The following is a 19,879-nucleotide window of genomic DNA, read 5'->3' as shown; positions in this document are numbered from 1 at the left end:
ATTTATTCCCTGAACATTCAGGGAAAGTATATTCAGTGGTGCCATGGCAATAGATCAAATAGTTTTGACTTACTTTTTGTTATGCAGAGCTGACTGCGCAGATCAACCTGTGTGGACTGAAGAGATGAATAGATAGAAAAGAAACCAGTGAATTCTGGAGTAAAGAGTAAACAAAAAACATATGAGATTAGATGATACATTGTATAAATTATTTTTTGCAAGTAATCACAATTTACCCGTGAAAGAGAATAAATATCTCTCTCAGGGGAATAAGTGCCTTCGTCACACTCCCACATAATATGGTTGGGAGAATGAGGAGGGCTAATGGGGGTACACGGATCTTCCGCTTACAGGAGAGAAGTGCTATGTCAAAAGACATCAAAATGATGTTTCATTAATTGGAGTGCAGAATATAGTTTTTGTTGAAATTATTTATTCCAGGGTGGTTGTATATGGTTAGTCTTGCCCTAGGCTAAATAATTCAGTTAGAAAGGTACTGTTAATAACTTTGGTATTGATGAAGATAGTTTGAATTATTTTGGGATTTTAACCCTTTTAGAGTAAACAATTACATATTTTATTCATATGTAACTGTTTAGATATGTTAACTCATAAAATTGAGGTTGTATTGCTTCAGATTAGAATAAACAAAAACATAATTCTAGGAACTAGTTAGGTACTAATATATTTGTTTTAAGAAAAGAAAGAAAAAGCTTCCATTACTTCTGGATTATTGAACATATTTGTCCTAAAAAGTAATAAATCTATTATTACCTGATAATATATAACTGAACAAGAATTTCCTTATTTCACTTATATATTCTAAGGCTATATGAATCAGAAGTAATAAGAAATATAACTGGAATGTAACATGATCCCACACAGTGTGTGACTATCAGAATGCAGTTACATTCAGTTATAAATACAGGTTTTTTATAGAGAACCATCTCTTAGTATAATAAATGAAGAGATATCAGGAATTAGAATGTCAGTCCATTGAATCTTCTTGGTCCATGGATGATGTGGCATAACGGCCTCTTTTGTGAGAATGATGATTCCCATTTTGTTCTGAAATTTTCTGGGTGCTGCCTGAAGGTGAAGATGACGCCATTCTTCTGCGTGTGGGAGTGTTGCTGCTTGTGGGTTCTGTCAGATTTAATTTTAAAAGGGTTTGTTGTAGTTCATCTGCTGATCTGCTTCTGTAAATTGTACCTTGGTAGTTAAATCTGACTGAAAAGGGGAAGCCCCATTGATACATAATGTTGTGGCGTTGCAGTTCCATTAGTTGGGGTTTCATGGATCGTCTTTTAGTAATAGTAAGCTGGGATAGGTCAGCAAAAATTTGATAATTGTGTCCTTGAAAATTAAGTTCCTTTTTTTCTCTTGCAGCAATTAGTATTTGTTCTTTCGTTCTGTAATAATGAAATTTTGTGATTATATCACGTGGGGGTCCATCTTTCTTTTTGGCTGTGAGGGCTCTGTGTACTCTGTCCAGTTCTAAACGTTCAATAGGGATATCTGGCTTTAGTTCTTGTAATAGAGCAGTAATAGTAGATTGCAGGTCTGTCACAGTTTCAGGTATTCCCCTTATGCGCAAGTTTTTCGTAATCTTCGAGCTTAGTTTGAAGTATTAAATTCTCTTCTTTTAATTGTTCCAATTCTGTTATATTTTCTTGGGTTGTAATTTCAATTTCATCCATTTTTATTTCTAAGGCTGCGGTGCGGTTTCCCAGCTCTCTTATTTCTTTGGTTAGGCTTTTTGTTATTTGGTCTGAGGTTTGTTTTAAAGCCTTATGAAGCATCTTTTCAAATTGTAATAATATTACTGGGGATACTGAGGAGGCTTGTGGAGAAGTTTGTGAGAGGATTTGTTCTGTATCTGACTCAAATGGAGAGTCTTGCTGTGACATTTTCTGTCTGTGAGAGCGCCCTGATGCTGTATCTTGTGAGGTGACTGGAGCTGCTTCAGCTGCAGTGAGTGCTTGTGAGCTCTTTGTGAGGTGATTTTTATTTCTGCCACGGTTTCCTCCCAGTACCATATTTCCTGCCCAAACTTTCACAGTTTGTTCCCTGGGGCAAAAAGGTTCAAATGGATACCTTTTGAGCCTGCAGGCTCCGCTTTGTCCTTCTCTTCTCTCCTCAGCGGTGTGGAGCTCTAACAATGCATGTCTGCTCCGCTAGGCTCTGCCTCCTGCCCCCTTAGGTTACAGTATTCCAACCAAGAGACTACAATTCCAAAACGTGTAAAATCTACATAGAAACAGAATGCAATGATTTGCAAATCTCATAAACCTTAAATCTCATAAACCCATATTGTATTCACAATAGAAAATGGAGAACATATCAAACTGAGAAAATGTACCATTTTAGGAAAAAGTAAAGTAATTTTTAAATTGATGGAAGCAACATGTCTCAAAAAATGGGGACAGGGCAACAAAAATCTGGAAAAGTACATGGTAGTAAGAGCTGGATGAACATATTGCAACTAATTAAGTTAATTAGCAACAGGTCAGTAACATAATTGGGTATAAAAAAGACATCTTAGAGTATCAGAGAGTCTCAGAAGTAAAGATGACCAGAGGTTCACCAGTCTGTGAAAAGCTGCATCTAACAATTTCAGAATAATGTCCCTCAACATAAAATTGTAAAGACTTTAAATATATCATCATCTACAGTACATAATATCCTCAAATGATTCTGAGAATTTTGAGAAATCTCTGTGCGAAAGGCACAAGGCCAAAAGGCAAGATTGGGTGCCCGTGATCTTTGGGCCCTCAGATTGCATTGCATTAAAAAGAGGCATAACACTGATGGACACCACTGCATAGACTCAGGAATACTTCCAAAAATCACTGTCTGTGAACATTGCTGTGCCATCTAAAATTGCAAGGTAAAGCTCTATCATGCAAAGAAGAAGCCATATCTGAACATGAAGCAGAAACGCTGCTCTGGGCCAAAGCCCATTTAAAATGATGTGTTGCAAAGTGAAAAACTGTTCTGTGGTCAGATGAATCGAAATATGACATTCTTTTGGGAACCATGGACGCTGCATCCTCTGGACTAAAGAGGAGAGGCTTGTTATTAGAGCTTGGTTCAAAAGCCTGCATCTCTGTGGTATGGGGTGCATTAGTGCATATGGAATGGACAGCTTGCACATCTGGAAAGGCACCATCAATGCTGAAAGTTATATCCAAGTTTCAGAGCAGCATATGCTCAGGCAAGAATGGGACAACATTCCTCTCCCAAAACTTCAGCAACTGGTCTCCTTAGTTCCCAAACATTTACAGAGTGTTGTTAAAAGAAAAGGGGATACTACATTGTGGTAAATATGGCCTTGTGCCAAAGTTTTTTGGAAGTAGGGTTGTATTTTGCTAGCTTTTTTGTTGCCCTGTCCCAACTTCTTTAAGATACGTTACAGCCATCAATTTCAAAATGACCTTATTTTTTTCTTAAAATGGTACATTTTCTCATTTTAAACATTGAAAGTGTTTTTCTATTTTCTATTGTGAATAAAAAGATTGTGAGATTTTCAAATCATTGCATTCTGTTTTTATGTAGATTTTACACAGTGCCCTAACTTTTTTGGAATTGGGTTTGTATGTGGACTGTCACACAATAAGGGTCATCCCATAAATATATATCTTTCTACACAGGAAAGACAGTTCTGCAGCAGGATATACGGTCACATATTCAGTAGCTGGCCAAAATGGGAAGTTGACGACCCCTGTCAGTAGACTTGTATGCCTCAGCTTCACAACTTTGTTACCTTCTGTATAGTGTTTATGACTCTAGATTGGGTACGTAAGGGCAGGAGAGGGTGCATAGTGCCACAGCAAGAGGTCAGATGGATCCGGGCCTTGTAGGTATACAGGTCAGGACTTCACTCTGACTATTGAATGGTTGGGGAGGTCTTTGAATTGATTGGTTCATTGAATCCTAGTAACAATAATCTTACTTTCAACTTCAATTGGCAAAACAGCCAGATACACGCTTACTAAGGATCCTGATCATTTCTACGGCAAGGTGCTGTTAAGGGTTCAAATCAAATCCGGCAGTATGAGGCTGTATGCTGCTGAATATTACATGGACTTAATAAAGAATTTTATTCAACATTTTGAAAGCTATTGATATTAACAAGTTCTTTTACATTTTTTTTATTTGAAGCTCAATTCCTTTTTTATTTATTACTGCAATGCTGTTAGGATATATACAGCAGGGGTAGGCAACCTTAGCCCTCCAGCTGTGGTGAAACTAAGTCCCATGAGATATTGCAAGACCCTGACAATCAAAGGCATGACTCCTAGAGGTAGAGGCATGATGGGATTTGTAGTTTCACCACAGCTGGAGTGCCGAGGTTGCCTATCCCTGATATACAGCAATATAATAAATGTGTTCCTTTTTACTTTTTTTTATTAATCGCAGCAAGGGTTAGAAAAATACACGTAGTGCCCTGCCAAAAATTAGGTTAAATTTACTGTACAGTGCTGTACCACTGAGTGGTGATCTGTTTCTAGGCCTGGTCAGGGTTTCTTAAGCTTGATAGCTGATTTCTCCTGTCTGCCTCTGGAAGGAGCTTCCAGAACATAGAATGAGAGGATCAACCACTGAGCGATGAATTTTTATCAGGCCCCAGCCAATCCATGGGAAGAGTGTACCCAGAAGGTGGCTGTAGAAGTGATAAGTGTTTGGAAGGCCTAGGCAGAGGGTCTTCTTCCTCAGCTAGGAGGGTTCCCCTTTTCCTGGGGCTGCTGTTCCTTGGAGGCATCTAAATGTAAGACAGGAGTTTCAGTTTGGGCCTCAGCTGGTGTTGGGCTGATGATCAGGAGAAGATTGCTAAAGTGACTTGCTGGAGAGCATTGCTTTGGGAGTCCTGGTCTGAAGAAGCAACTTTTTGTCTCCCTCACTGAATAGTGTCACGTGGAAGCTGGGTGACAGACAACTCCTGGGATATTGTGAGTGAGGCCTGAATTTGGGACTTTGATGTTTGCCTGCTATAGGATTTGTGCTAAGAAGATGAAGATGGTCCTTCTACTGATTTTTTATTTTGTTTTGGAGTATCCTGTACCTTTATCCCTCTCCTGTTCAAGTTTTCTGCAAGTAAAATCCACAAAAAGACACCCTCTAGACTGAGCCTGTGCCTCGAAGTTCTTGGAACTGGGTGGCAGGCAACCTCTGTACTACTTTGGAAGAACCTGTCTATTCTCAATGGCCATTTCACGGGTATATGCTACACACTGTTATCACACACAAGCACCAGGCCACTCCCCCCAGAATGCTGTAGTAGTTGACAGTCTGCTCAGGGAGCAAGACCAATGTTGATTAGAGCAGTTACCAGTGGCGGCTGGTGCTCAATATTTTGTGGGGTGTCAAACAAACCTGGGCCCCACACTCTCACTAACGCCCCCCCTCCTACGGGACGAATAGGGAGGTGGCGATCAGTGGTATTACCTTAGGAGGCCTATGATGAGGTGGTGCTGGACATGGGGTAGGGCTCCTGGAAGCTGGAAGAGGCTGTTGCTGCCCCTCGCTCCAGCTTGCCGAAGGAAGAGCCGGGGCCATTGCTTCTCCTCCCAGCCGAACAGGAAGTGGGTCCTAAAACAGGAAGAATCAGGAAGACATTAGCGAATATTAATTCGCTAATGTCACACAACTGGGTGGACTCAGGGCGCAGTTCTCTGCGTCCCGAGCCCACCCTTTTTTGAAGCCAATTAGAGCCTCAGACTCTAATCATGTGCTTAAAAAAAAAACTCCATTGAAATCCATGCATTCAGGGCCCTGCATGTGGATTAGGGGTCGGGAGCATGGATTAGGGGGGCGGCTCCCCTAACGGAGCGGCCGCCACTGGCAGTCACACTATAAATTGCTCATCACCACTATTACTAATATTGTGCCTGAACAGATCAGTATTTTGATCACGATCAAAACTATATTAGTGTCCATATAAGTATGTTGTCCCGTAAAATGCAGGGTTAGCAGGATCAGCTCCGATCTTTGCCAGCGCTTATGTTTGGCCCCCTCCCAACAAGTGCAGTGTCAGTATAATTTTTATGATTTCTGCCACCTCTGTTACATTGTACAAAAAACCACAGTGTTAGCAAGATAAGGCCTGATCTCTCCTAGCACTAGCAGTTAATTCTATTTCTAGTGCCAAGCAGTTCCTAAATGCTAGCCAGTGGCTCTATTTCCCATAGTCGTCACTAGGTACCTGAAAATTTTGCACCCAAACTGTCCCAAAAAAGGTACTCCAATGATGAAGCCTACAGGATTCTGAGCATGTCAAATGAGAGCAAAGGAGAAGCCTCACTGACAGAATCTGGCTCAGAATATGAACCTGTAGAAAGCAGTGGCACTCTGACAGCTAGCTCATACGATAAAAAACAGGTCGCTTCTCGTCTTCTGATGGTTCTTAAATAACGGCCCCGCCCCCTCTGACACACGGGGACTTTACGTTGACTTCCCTGTGGCATTCCCTGTGATGTCAGAGGGGGGCGGGGTCACCCGTTACGTGGCCCCGCCCTCTGTTACTTAAGAACCGTCAGAAGACGAGAAGCATCACACAGCGGGAGCCTCCCATCATTGCATCATGGATGAGGAGCAGCCCGAAGAGAAGAAGGGAAGAAGACGCCGCGGAGGAAGATGCCGGACGAGAACACAGGAGGTAGAACCAGAAGAACCATAAGAAGAAGAAGATGGAGGAAGAAACCGAAGGAAGATAGAAGATAGAAGAAAGAAGATAGAAGAAGCATTTAAATAAAGGAATTGTCAAAAACTGTCTCTTCTCATTTTTAACATTTTTGACACTTTTTTTGTGAAATGGTAGGGCCATTTCACACAGGGTGGGGCCGGGATCTGGGGGTCCCCTTGTTAAAGGGGGCTTCCAGATTCCGATAAGCCTCCCACCCGCAGACCCCCACAACCACCGGGCAAGGGTTGTGGGAATGAGGCCCTTGTCCCCATCAACATAGGGACAAGGTTCTTTGGGGGCTACTCCAAAGCAACCTCCCAATGTTGAGGGCATGTGGCGTGGTACGGTTCAGGAGGGGGGGCGCTCTCTCATGCCCCCCTCTTTTCCTGCGGCCTGCCAGGTTGCGTGCTCGGATAAGGGTCTGGTATGGATTTTTGGGGGGACCCCCACACCATTTTTTTTTTAATTTTGGCGCGGGGTTCCCCTTAAAATCCATACCAGATCTGAAGGGTCTGGTACAGATTTTGAGGGGGACCCCACGCCATTTTAAAAAAAAATTTGGCCGGGGTTCCCCTTAATATCCATACCAGACCTGAAGGACCTGGTATGGAATTTAGGAGGACCCCCCACGCCATTTTTTTAAAAATTTTGGTTCGGGGTTCCCCTGTGGGGAATTCCCATGCCGTTTTTATCAATGAACTTTTATGTGTATTGTCGTACCATCAATTCATTAATAGCCGCGAGTAGTTTTAAATGACTTTTTTCCCTTTGAAATGTCATTTTGCTGTCAGACTGTTCTAAACACGGGAAACATGCGCCCCTTTACAGGCATACTATAGACCCCCCCAGGGTACGAAATTTAAAGGAATATTACACTTTTATTGTTTCACTTCTTTTTTCACTATTAAAATCACTGCTCCTGAAAAAACTGACGTTTTTAAAACTTTTTTTTGCATTGATCCATGTCCCCTGGGGCAGGACCCAGGTCCCCAAACACTTTTTAAGACAATACCATGCATATAAGCCTTTAAAATTAGCACTTTTGATTTCTCCCATAGACTTTTAAAGGGTGTTCCGCGGCTTTCGAATTTGCCGCGAACATCCCAAATTGTTCACTGTTCGGCGAACTGGCGAACAGCCAATGTTCGAGTCGAACATGAGTTCGACTCGAACCCGAAGCTCATCCCTAATTCCTAGCCTTTTAGACACCAGCACAAGTGCAGTACAAGTTGGTGAGAGGGCTAGCACCAGTAGCGGAATGCAAACACAGCCACCAAGAATTCGAGCACAGGCCTGCAGAGCCCATAGTAGCCTTCCGGAGGTGCTTTCAAACCCTAATTGGCTGCCCCCAGATTCATCAGGAACTGTTACCACCCAATTCACAGCCCAACCCAACTGTTACCATCCAATTCACAGGCCAAAACAGCAAACTTAACAAAACCCCTTGATTTTTTTAGCTGTTTTTCACCAAAGACCTCTACAATTTGAATGTGGGCCCTACAATACATCCCCGCCAACCCAAATTTATACTTTGTCAGACCATTCGAGTGGAAACATTTCACTGTTTCCAAATGTAAAACTTTCTTGGGCCTAACCCCTAACATGAGCAATACAAAAAGGAATGAATTGCAGTCATATTGGTCCACAGACCCAATTCATCATATGCCCATGTTCTCTGCTGCAATGGCCAGGTATAATTATGAACATATAATGTGTTTCATGTATTTTAATGACAATACCCTCTGTCGTCCTTGGGGTGACACTGACTATGATTGGCTCCACAAAATTCGGCCCCTTGTAAATGACCTTTCCCATAAATTTGCAGATGTGTATACGCCCCCAAAAAACATCTGCATGTCCCTAGTACCTTTTACTGGCATGCTTGCAATTAAGCAATATCTCCACAGCAAGCATGTCAGGTATGGGGTCAAATTGTATAAGCTCTGTGAAAGAGCCACAGGCTATAGATATTGTTTGAGAATTTACGAAGGAAAATACATTCAGCTGGAGCCCCCCGGATGCCCAGACTACATGGGTGCAGTGGCAGGATAGTTTGGGACTTTTTCCTAAATGGGTACCATTTGTACGTGGACAACTTTTTGTTTTTTTTGTCCCACCTGTCCTGGCCAACCTAGCCTCTGGCCTATGAGCTGAACAAAAAAAAGAACATTACATGTATGCCCAACATTAGAAGAGTGACTGGATGTATGGCAGAAGCTTATAATGGTGGACATACCATAAACTTTTTCTGGCAGAGATTTCTTCATCTACATCGATTGATATGAATTGCGGAATTTGGTATGAGAAAGAAAGAAAACAAAAATGTATTTTTTATTCTTTTAATTTTTCAAAGCCTTGTGACAAAAAATGAGATCTGCAATATACTCACCATGCCTCTTATCAAATACCTTGGAGTGTCCCCAAAAAGGGGTAATTTGAGGGGATGTTTGTACTATCCTGGCATTTCAGGGCCTCGAACTGTGATAGGTAGTCAGGAAGGGAAATAAGAAAACTATGCCCTTTGAAAGCCCAAAAGTGGTCATTGATTTTGGGCCCCTGTGCGCTGCTAGGCTCCCAAAAAGTGGTGCAATTCTACATATACCCATGATATGTGTGAGAAATAAACTAATTAACGTAACAGCTTTGTGTAAAAAAAAAAAAAAAAAAAAAAAAAAAAGTTTATTTTTTTTCTCATTTTCCATAAACTTGTGGCAAAAAAAAAAAAAAATCTTCCATGGACTCAACATGCCTCTCAGCAAATAACTTTGGGTGTCTAATTTCCAAAATGGGGTCTTTTGGGGGGTGTACTGCCCTGCCATTTTAGCACCTCAAGAAATGTGATAGGCAGTTAGAACGTAAAAGCTGTGTAAATTCCAGTATACAGTATACTGTACAGTATATACCATAGTTTGTAGATGCTATAACTTTCACACAAACCAAATAATTTACACTTAATGGGATTTTTATTTATCAAAGACATGTAGCAGAATACATTTTGGCCTAAATTTCTGAAGAATTTAGATTTTTATTGGATATGTTTTATAACAGAAAGTAGATATTTTTTAAAACATTTTGGTCTTTTTTCATTTATATCGCAAAAAAATAAAAAAAAACATTGGTGATCAAATACCATCAAAAGATAGCTCTATTTGTATGAAAAAATGCAAAAAATGTAATTTGGGTACAGTATTGCATGTGACCGAGCTATTGCCAGTTAATGTAGCGCATTACTGAATAGCAAAAAATGCCATGGTCATGAAGGGGGTAAAACATTCTGGAGGACAAGTGGTTAAAAATCTAAAAATAGTGTACATGTTTACTTTTCACCATTCTTTAATGCAGAAAAATTGACTGTTGATCTCATATGGGAAAAAAATTGATATGCTGTTATGATTACAAGAACAGCAAATGTAGAATTACAAAATGTTAGGACCCTTTCAGACTGATCAGTTTTTTTCAGTAAAAAAAAGAAGAAGAAAAATGCATCCCTTTAACCACTTAAGCCCCGGACCATTTGGCTGGCAAAAGACCAGAGCGTTTTTTGCGATTCGACACTGTGATGCTTTAACTGACAATTGTGCGGTCGTGCAACGTGGCTCCCAAACAAAATTGACATCTTTTTTTCCCCACAAATAGAGCTTTCTTTTGGTGGTATTTGATCACCTCTGAGGTTTTTATTTTTTGTGCTATAAACAAAAATTATAAAAAATTTTTTTTTTAAAAAACGCATTATTTTTTACATTTTGCTATAATAAATATCCCCCAAAAATATATAAAAAAACATTTTTTTTCCTCAGTTTAGGTCGATACGTATTCTTCTACATATTTTTGGTAAAAAAAATCGTAATAAGCGTTTGGTTTGCGCAAAAGTTATAGCGTCTACAAAATAGGGGATAGTTTTATGGCATTTTTATTAATCATTTTTTTTTACTAGTAATGGCGGCGATTTCCGATTTTTTTTTATCGTGACTGCTACATTATGGCGGACAGATTGGACACTTTTGGGGCGATTTTGGGACCATTCACATTTATACAGCCATCAGTGCAATTAAAAATGCATTGATTACTGTGTAAATGTGACTGGCAGTGAAGGGGTTAACCACTAGGTGGCCCTGTAGGGATTAAGTGTGTCCTAGGGAGTGATTCTAACTGTGGGGGGAGGGGCTATGTGTGACACAACACTGATCACCGCTCCCGATTACAGGGAGCTGTGATCTGTGTCCTCTCACTAGACAGAACAGAGAAATGCTTGTTTACATAAGCATTTCCCCGTTCTTTCTCTCCGTGAGACGATCGCGGGTATCCCTGCGGATATTGAGTCAGCGGGACCCGCGATCACACTCGCCGCTTCTTAAAGGTCAACGTACAGGTACGTTAATCTGCCTGTACGTGCCCTTCTGCCGATGTATATCGGCGTGAGCCGGTCTGCAAGCAGTTAAATCCTATGGAACTTTTCACACCAGTCAGTTGTGTTGTGTTTCAGTTGCATTTTTAAAAGTCCTGCTTGCTGCATCTTTGGTGCACTTTTCAAAACTGCACCAAAAACGCAGCTTCCTATTGAAATGAAAAGAAAACTTGTCAAAATTGTGCCAAAAATGCACAGCGGTTGCATTTTTTGTGTGTTTTTTTGAATCACATGCATGTCCTTGTTTCACAGGTGTATCCTGGGAGTCAGGCGACCACACAATGCACTGGAAACACACCAAAAACAAATAGGCATTTTTTATGCATTTTTTTTAAAGGAGCAGTGTGAAACCAGCCTTACTTCTAATATGCAAAAAAATGTAATTACTCTTCTTTTTTTCTAGGAGCCCCATTTGACCCCTGTGATATTATTACTGCTACTGTTACAAATGTAATATCTGCTGTGGTTTATGGACATCGTTTTTCTGTTGATGACATCGTATATCAAGAACTGATCAAAAGCAATCATGGTCTTTTGGAAGGTGGAAGCTCGGTTTGGGCAAAGGTATTGTCATCATTATTTTGGCTTCACTGACAATTCTATAAAGAGAAGAGCTCATACTGCATAATTGTGCATACAATGTATTTGCATGAAAAAATATATTTGTATATAAAAAAAATAGCTAACATAGCAGCATCAAACATGAGCAAGATGCATGTTGGGGAATTTTGTACTTAAAGACATACTGTTGTAATTTTCTCACAAGATTTTATGTGCATTTGACATATTTTATGCATGTTATCTACAGGGCCGGTGCTACCACTAGGCAAACTAGGTGGCCGCCTAGGGAGCACTGCTGCCTAGGGCTGCTGGTTTCCCTACTCTCCGTCTTCGCGCTATGTAAGTTTTCGGTGCTGTATTATAAATACCTCTGTAATAAATGTTATAACCTCTCGTGGGCGCTGCTGGGATAAAGAGTGCATATCTAGGGGGACATAGGGGATGCCTCTGCTGCATGTTACTCAGGTAGCCGCTCTGTAGTGTCATTATAGAGGCGCAACACTGGCGGACAGGTCCTGATGGAACGGAAGTAAACATATCCTGCGCGCCTCTATGATCAGTGCTCTCTACTGCAGCCGCATGCTTTTTCTAGCGCCGACTTCTGTCACACTGATGCTCGGGCAAAGGGGGTGGATTTAGGGGCGGAGCCAGGGGGCGGCAAAATTAGGTGTTGCCTGGGGTGTCAAAAATCCTTGCACCAGCCCTGGTTATCTACATATAAAATCCCCCTTGTGTAGACACCCAAAAAAACCCTGAGCTATCGTGGATGTGATGTGAGCAGCCCTGGCAAACTCAGAGCTGTCACTTAAGTGACATTCTATGGTATTTCCCTTTGTTCCCCCCTGACAGTTACATAAAAAATAATTTATGAAGCAAACACTGCAAGTAAACAATTGAAACAGTCACACAGAGTCGCATGACAAAAGAAAACACATTGTATTCAATGGTGCCGTTCTCATCAATGCGATTCAGCATGGTGCCACTTTGGAAAATGTTCCTGTGCTACTTTGGTGTGATTTACAGTGCAATTAGGTCCCATAGAATATGCAAAGTCACATCAAATCCGCAACAAAGTTGCACTACATAAACTGAAAATCACCTCAAAATCGCATTGCAGCAGTGTGAAGCGAGCCTTACCTGCAGTTATTTTAAGTTGATGACAGAAGCTCTTTTAGTGTGGATACATTTGAAGCAGAAGAATTGCTGATTCAAAATGGATGCTGATGATACACCTATGGCACCAGAGTCTGGTAGTGCTTAAAGTTTATCTAAATTGCAGAACAAAAATGTAATTTATTGTAGCCAAACAGTCATCAGATGTGGTAGCTGCATTCGTTTTCTGTTTATTTAACCAATTGCCGCCCACCCACAGTAGTTTTACTGCAAGCAGGAAGTATACTTCAAGGAAGGTATACCATTGCACTTGTTATGCCCTGTACACACGATCAGAATTTTCATCCTTGGATGTTTTTTCCGCCGGAATTCCGCTCAAGCTTGGCTTGCATACACACGATCACACAAAAGTTCTCTGAACTTTCGACCGTCAAGAACGCGGTGACGTACAACACGTACGACGGCACTAGAAAAGGGAAATTCCATACAAAGCGATGATTCTGAGCATGCGTGGTTTTTTGCATGTCGAAATTGCATACAGACGAACGGAATTTCCGTTAGGAACTTTTTCCGATGGAAAAATAGAGAACCTGCTCTCAATCTTTTGCTGGTGGAAATTCCGCCAGAAAAAGTCCGATGGAACATACACACGGTCGGAATATTCGACCAAAAGCTCACGTCGGACTTTTGCTGGCGGAATTTCCGATCATGTGTATGGGGCATAAGGCTTATATCTCGTAGTGTGCGGCTGAGAGTGTTCATCAGCGTACATTCTCAGTGGCTAGGATTTTGTCTTTTCTGCAATGGGATGTTGAGAGGAGGATGGCGTTAAGTACCATCAAGGGCCAGATTTCTTCTTTGGCGATTTTCTTTCAATGCCCCCCTAGCCACGCAATCTGTGATCCGTACTTTGGTTCAAGGAGTTCAGCAGGTGGCGCCTCCTGTGTGCTTCCTCTTTGTGGCCTTGGGATCTGAATCTGGTTCTCTCTGTTCTTCAACAACCTCCTATTGAGAATATGGGTTGTTCACTTACACTGTCACAGAAGGTGACCTTCTTAGTAGCTATCACTTCTGCTCGCAGAGTGTCGGAGTTGGCAGCCTTGTTCTGCAGGTCTTCTTATTTGGTTGTGCACAAGGATAAAGTGATTCTGCATCCGTGTCCTTCTTTTCTCTCGAAGGTGGTATCTGCCTTTCATTTGAACAAGGACATTGTCCTACCTTCCTTGTGTCCTCGCCCATCGCAGGTCGGATTTACTTTTTGTGATTGTGATCATGGATGAGCTGAGGAAGGGTGTGGCGGCGTCCTCTGGCACCATTTCTGGATAGATTCAACTGACGATGATTCGAGCAGGGGCGTGCAGGCAGGGGAGGCAGGTGAGGCTGAGCCATGAACATAAAAAAATACCAAAAAATAAAAATAAAAAAATGATTGAGCATTCGAGGGTCGTAGCTCGACGCCCTGGGGCCACAGAGACCCCAAATTTGGGAAGGGGGGGTAGGTAGCTGAAGTTCTACCCCACCACTGGTCATTTGGGGCTCTTGCTACCTATAATTCTGGAGATATGGGGCTTCTTGTGCAGACAGTCAGAAGCTACATACAGAGCAGCCAGTTTAAGTGCAAGCTGGCACACTCTGTTTACAGCAGACTGAGAGGATGAGCTGACAGTGCCTCTCACTTCTTGTCAGAAGCACTGAGCTCAATGAATAGCTTGGAGCCTTGGACCAATGGTAAAGCACCATTGTATCAAGCTGTCCAATAAAAATGCTGCAGTAGAGGCTGTCCTCTCACTGCAGTGTCATAGAAGAGGGCATGTATCTAATAGACAAATACTCCCTTCCAGCCCAGCCCTCTTAACTAGAAGGAAAATCATGGGTTTATGGGTATAAGATTTACCCACAATCCCATGTTTTTCTCACACAGTTAAGAGGGAGAATGAGAATCTGCTGCCTGCTGAAAAGGTACTGTTTTAATCAAGCTTAATCATATATTATTATGCTATATGTTATAAGATAATGATTTATTATTTATCTATTTACTGGTTTGAAGTTATAACTTTAAACTTCAGTAATTTGTCCGTTAAGCCAACTGCTTGAGTACAGTTTTTGAAAATATAGTAAATTACCTTAAAAACAATATATAATAATTATTTGTATATTACTTATGTTAATTAACCCCTTGCCACCCAGGTCAATTTTGACACTTCTCTCCTACATGTAAAAACCATCATTTTTTTGCTAGAAAATTACTCAGAACCCCCAAACATTATATATATTGTTTTAGCAGACACCCTAGGGAATAAAAATGGTGGTTGTTGCAACTTTTTATGTTACACGGTATTTGCGCAGCAATTTTTCATGAATATAAAAAAAAAAACACTAAGCCCAGGTTCCAGGTGCATCCCTGTTCCCCGTTTCAGGGACGAATCAAGGACGACTCTATGCCTGAATTCGGCCCTGAAACGGAGCAAAAGACGCACAGCGTTTTTGTGCAGTGCGCTCCGCAGCCGTCCCCGGAGATATGTGAACCGGCTCCATAGGGAGCCAGTCACATTCTCCTGCTATGCAAATTAGATGTGCGGAAACGCACATCTAATAAGCATAGGTGTGAACCCGGGCTAAAGCTAGTCCGATTTTTTTTGTATAATGTGAAAGATGATGTTAGGCCAAGTAAATAGATACCTAACATGTCACGCTTTAACCACTTTCCGACCGACTCCGTCATCGGCAGCTAGCGGACGCATGCACGTGGCCCGCAATCGTGGCACAGAGAGGCAGAACGGGGAGAAAACAAGGCATTTCCCTGTTCTGCCTAGCAACATGACAGGGATCTACTGCTCCCAGTGATCGGCAGCAGTGATCTCTGTCATGTTCTAGAGAGCCCATCCCCCCTACAGTTAGAACACACTGAGGGAACACACTTAACCCCTTGATCGCCCCCAGTGTTTAAAACCCTTCCCTGCCAGAGACATTCACACAGTAATCAGCAGAGGTGGGGGACTCGAGTCACATGACTTGACTCGAGTCAGACTCGAGTCACCTGTTTGAGGACTTGCGACTTGCTTTACAAAATTAAATAAATGACTCGACTTGACTTTGACTTGTCACTAATGACTTGCGACTTGACTTTGACTTGGGCTATTTGACTTGCAATGACTTGCAATGACTTGGCACCACCAGTTCTGTGTCTTGGCCTAGGCAAAAAACGCCGCCAAACCCCCCCCCCCCCCACAATAGAAAGCTCCCCCCGAGTCCCGGCTTCGGGGTAGATCAGTATTTTGACTTAATTTGTGACTTGACCAAAATAAATGACTTGACATGACTTGCTTGACTTCTGGCAGGGACTCGACTTGACTTGCTTGCTTTTCGCCACAGTAACTTGGGACTTGCTTATGACTTGAAGGTTAAGACTTGAGACTTGCTTATGACTTGCACATGTGTGACTTACTCCCATCACTGGTAATCAGTGCATTTTTATAGTCCCAAAATAGTGTCAAAAGTGCCCGATCGGTCCGCCGCAATGTCACAGTCACGCTTAAAATCGCAGATCACCGCATTACTAATAAAAAAAATGAATAACCCCTATTTTGTAGATGCGATAACTTTTGCGCAAACCAATCAATATACGCTTATTGCGATTTTTTTTTTACCAAAAATATGTAGAAGAATACATATTGGCCTAAACTGAGCAAGAAATTAGTTTTTTTATATATTTTATGGGGATATTTATTATAGCAAAAAGAAAAAAATATTGCTTTTTTTTCAAAATTGTCGCTCTTTTTTTGTTTATAGCGCAAAAAATAAAAATCGCAGAGGTGATGAAATACCACCAAAAGAAAGCTCTATTTGTGGGGAAAAAAAGGATGTCAATTTTGTTTGGGTACAACGTCGCACGGCCAGGCAATTGTCAGTTAAAACGACGCAGTGCCGTATCACAAAAAAGGGCTTGGTCAGGAAGGGGGTAAATCCTTCCGTTGCTGAAGTGGTTAAAATTGCGCACACTTGTGGAATGGTGCCAAGCTTCGGTACTTAGAAATCTCCATAGGCGACGCTTTAAAAACGCTTACAGGTTACATGTTTAGGGTTACAGAGGAGGTCTAGTGTAGAATTATTGCTCTCGCTCTAACATCCGCAGTGTATGTAACCTGTGTGTATCTGGCTCTGATACTAGCCAGTGCCTCACCAGCCACTGACCTCACCGCACATCCCTGGATTCGAGCATATGCATTAAGGATCAGGTTCCTCCTTTTCCCATGACGGTGCACTCTACTCGGGCACTTAGTGCTTCCTGGGACTTCCGTCACCTGGTTGTCTGTGCACACCTTCACAAAATTTTAGAGGGTGGATGTCCTGGTGTCTTCGCACATGTGTTTTGGCCACAAAGTATTGCAGGCGGCTGTTTGGTGCTTCTATTCCCTCCTGGAGGTGTATATTCTGGTTGGGCTCCTGTGTTCCTGTTGAGCTCCTATTGGCCTGTTTTTGCCTTGATTTCTTCCACCCCTCACTTGTTTGGCGCTGCTTTGGGACATCACTATGGTGGAGAAGAGAAGACGCTGTGTCCATCAATGAATGAAAGTGAAAACTGGATTATTTTGTTAATCTCCGTAAACTCCCTTTCTCTGAATTCATTGGCAGACACAGCACCTGCCCCTCAATGGCTTTTTATTTTAACACTGCTTGTGACAAACTGGATTGCCTTTGCAGAGAGGGGATTTATATCAGCCAGGACTGCCCATAGGTGCTGCCGAGTTTCTTTTTCCTGCCTAGTGTCCTACTCCTGTAGGTAGTGATATAACCCTATGGTCGAGAATAGAAGATGTTGTGTCCCTAAATTAACTTAGAGAAAGGGATTTTATGGTGAGTAACAAAAAAATCCCTTATTTTCTTTCAAAATTTTCGGTCTTTTTTCGTTTACATAGCAAAAAATAAAAAACCCGGTGGTGATTAAATACCACTGTGACGGACTCCGGACACCCTGTTGGGTATTTCCACCAAGAAGCTGCTTCCCAAGTCCTGGAACACAAGACCAATGGATCTGGCTATAGAAACCCCAAGGACCAGACAACACCAGTCTTGGAGTACACCAGAAAATGAACTGCTTTATTTTTAGAAACACACTGAATTTATACAGCAAACCGTCAGATAAGGGCTACTCCCATTATCTCAGACAAAGGTCACCTTACACAGTAGAGCTAGTCCTATTATCATAACAATGACCACCTTAGACGGTCCGGTTACCCAGACTAACTTGCATAAGAAGCCACAAGCAATTAGTGACCAGCTCTGGATAACTTAAGAACATATTATAACACAGAGTTCTCCAGGCCATGGTTCTCCTGCAGCCCAAAGTCCGTGACAACCACTAAAAGAAAGCTCTTTTTGTGTGAACAAAATGATAAAAAGTAGTACAGTGCTGAAAAGCAAAAAAATGCCATGGTCATGAAGGTGGTAAAATACACCAGAGGTCAAGTGGTTAAAGTGGTAGTAAACCACAGGAAAAAAAAAACCTGCAAGACAATAGCATAATGTGCTAGTATGCATCGCATATTAACACATTATGAAATGCTTACCTTAGAATGAAGCCCTGCAGCTGCGCCTGGTCACTGCTGAGGGAGCTGACATGTTCCCTCTGTGTTTCTTCAGGGATCGCTGGCTCCGGCACTGTGAGTGGCTGGAGCTGCAATGACGTCACTCCCACTAATGCGCTTGGGAGCCCTCCATTCCGGCAAGTTCCGTCAGGATACACCAGACCTGCAGAGTGCATGCACCACTGACGTCAATGGCTGCATGCAGGGTCAATAGCTCCTAAACCGTGCAGGTTTAGGAGATATTTTTTTTACCTACAGGTAAGCCTTATTATAGGCTTACCTGTAATTAAAACTCACCAAGCGGAGTATACAACTGCTTTAAGCTAAATACAGAATAAACATTGCAAAAAAAAAAAGAATGTTAATCCTGCCAGAAATTATGTGGCCTTGCAAGTTCCTGTGCAGTGAAGAGAAATATCAAACACTTTTATCAGCCTTCCCATCTATATTCTGGTGAACTACAGGACACCTCCTCCCTATAAAATGCAGATGAGCAAAAGGAGAGGAGGTGTTTAATGCCCAAACCAGGAAAGCAGCATAGGATGAAAACACGACTTCTTCATAGATACAGTACAGCAAGAGAGCATTGTCACCCTAAGACAGGAAGTATGTTACTAGCAGAATTACTAGGTGAGAATAAAGGAAAAGAAAAGTAAAAACAAAAGAAAACTAAAGCAGCCACCATATCTAAGGAATGGTAAGCTGCAATATATAACATTATTGGGTTTGAGTTTAGATACACTCAAAAGTGCAAATATGCATCTGAGAACTGTCTTATCTGCCAAAAAAAAATGAAACTTTGACACTTTTGTATTTCATATACCTCTGGCAGACAGTGCAGCCAGGGCAGAGAGACCAGTTTCTCTGTTATATTTAAAGCAGTATTCAACCCAAATACAAAAATTTATGAAATTGCATCCCACCAATTCTTAGATGTGGTGGCTGCATTAGGTTTCTTTTTTTCTTCTTCTTTTCACATGGTGATCCAGCCAGTAATTGTTATTTTTCAACTTCCTTTTGTAACTAAAGATGTCCAGCAAAAGTGGCAGCTAGAAGGTTGAGACAAACCTTTCACCACTGACAGCAGTGCTTACAATGGTCAGGTAAGGTGTCTGCTTTACTACTTTACCCAAAATATAGACATCCTAAGGTCTCTTGCACACGGTACTGATGTTTGAGCATCATCATTTCTGGACGTAATTTCCAGCATTTGGTTTGCGCGTATTTGCGCGTATTTATGTGCAATTTCACACATATATCAGTGTTCGCACACACAATACATTCCTAAGCAAAATTCATTAATATTTATGCTCTTATGCATGTATTTGCGCACATGAGTGTGTATTTGTGCATAATGGTGTAAAATACTGACCAGGAAACCAGTTTTTTTTCTATTTTTACTCAAGATAACACAGCACTTGTTTATGCTCCTGTGTGCACAGGCACATTGTAAACAACGGGATGCATTTTAGATCAGTAAAAAAAACTGCTGTACTGAGCTAATGCAGCCACCACATCTAACATTTGCTA

The 19,879-nt window shown here is 41.7% G+C and overlaps 1 protein-coding gene across 1 annotated transcript in view; it reads left to right on the top strand.

Annotated features, from left to right (window-relative positions):
* The window catches only part of LOC141147583 (cytochrome P450 2J4-like), a 69,003-nt gene that overhangs the window by 11,177 nt on the left and 37,947 nt on the right, over positions 1-19,879 (top strand). Inside the window, exon 4 of the mRNA XM_073634813.1 lies at positions 11,494-11,654. Coding sequence (XP_073490914.1) covers positions 11,494-11,654 — 161 coding nt within the window. The remainder of the gene's footprint in view (positions 1-11,493; positions 11,655-19,879) is intronic.

The sequence above is a fragment of the Aquarana catesbeiana genome, linkage group LG01 (assembly GCF_042186555.1).
Source record: "Aquarana catesbeiana isolate 2022-GZ linkage group LG01, ASM4218655v1, whole genome shotgun sequence".
NCBI classification, from domain to species: Eukaryota; Metazoa; Chordata; class Amphibia; order Anura; family Ranidae; genus Aquarana; species Aquarana catesbeiana.
Note: the sequence above shows the minus strand (reverse complement) of the source record. Positions and strands in the feature narration are given on the sequence as shown.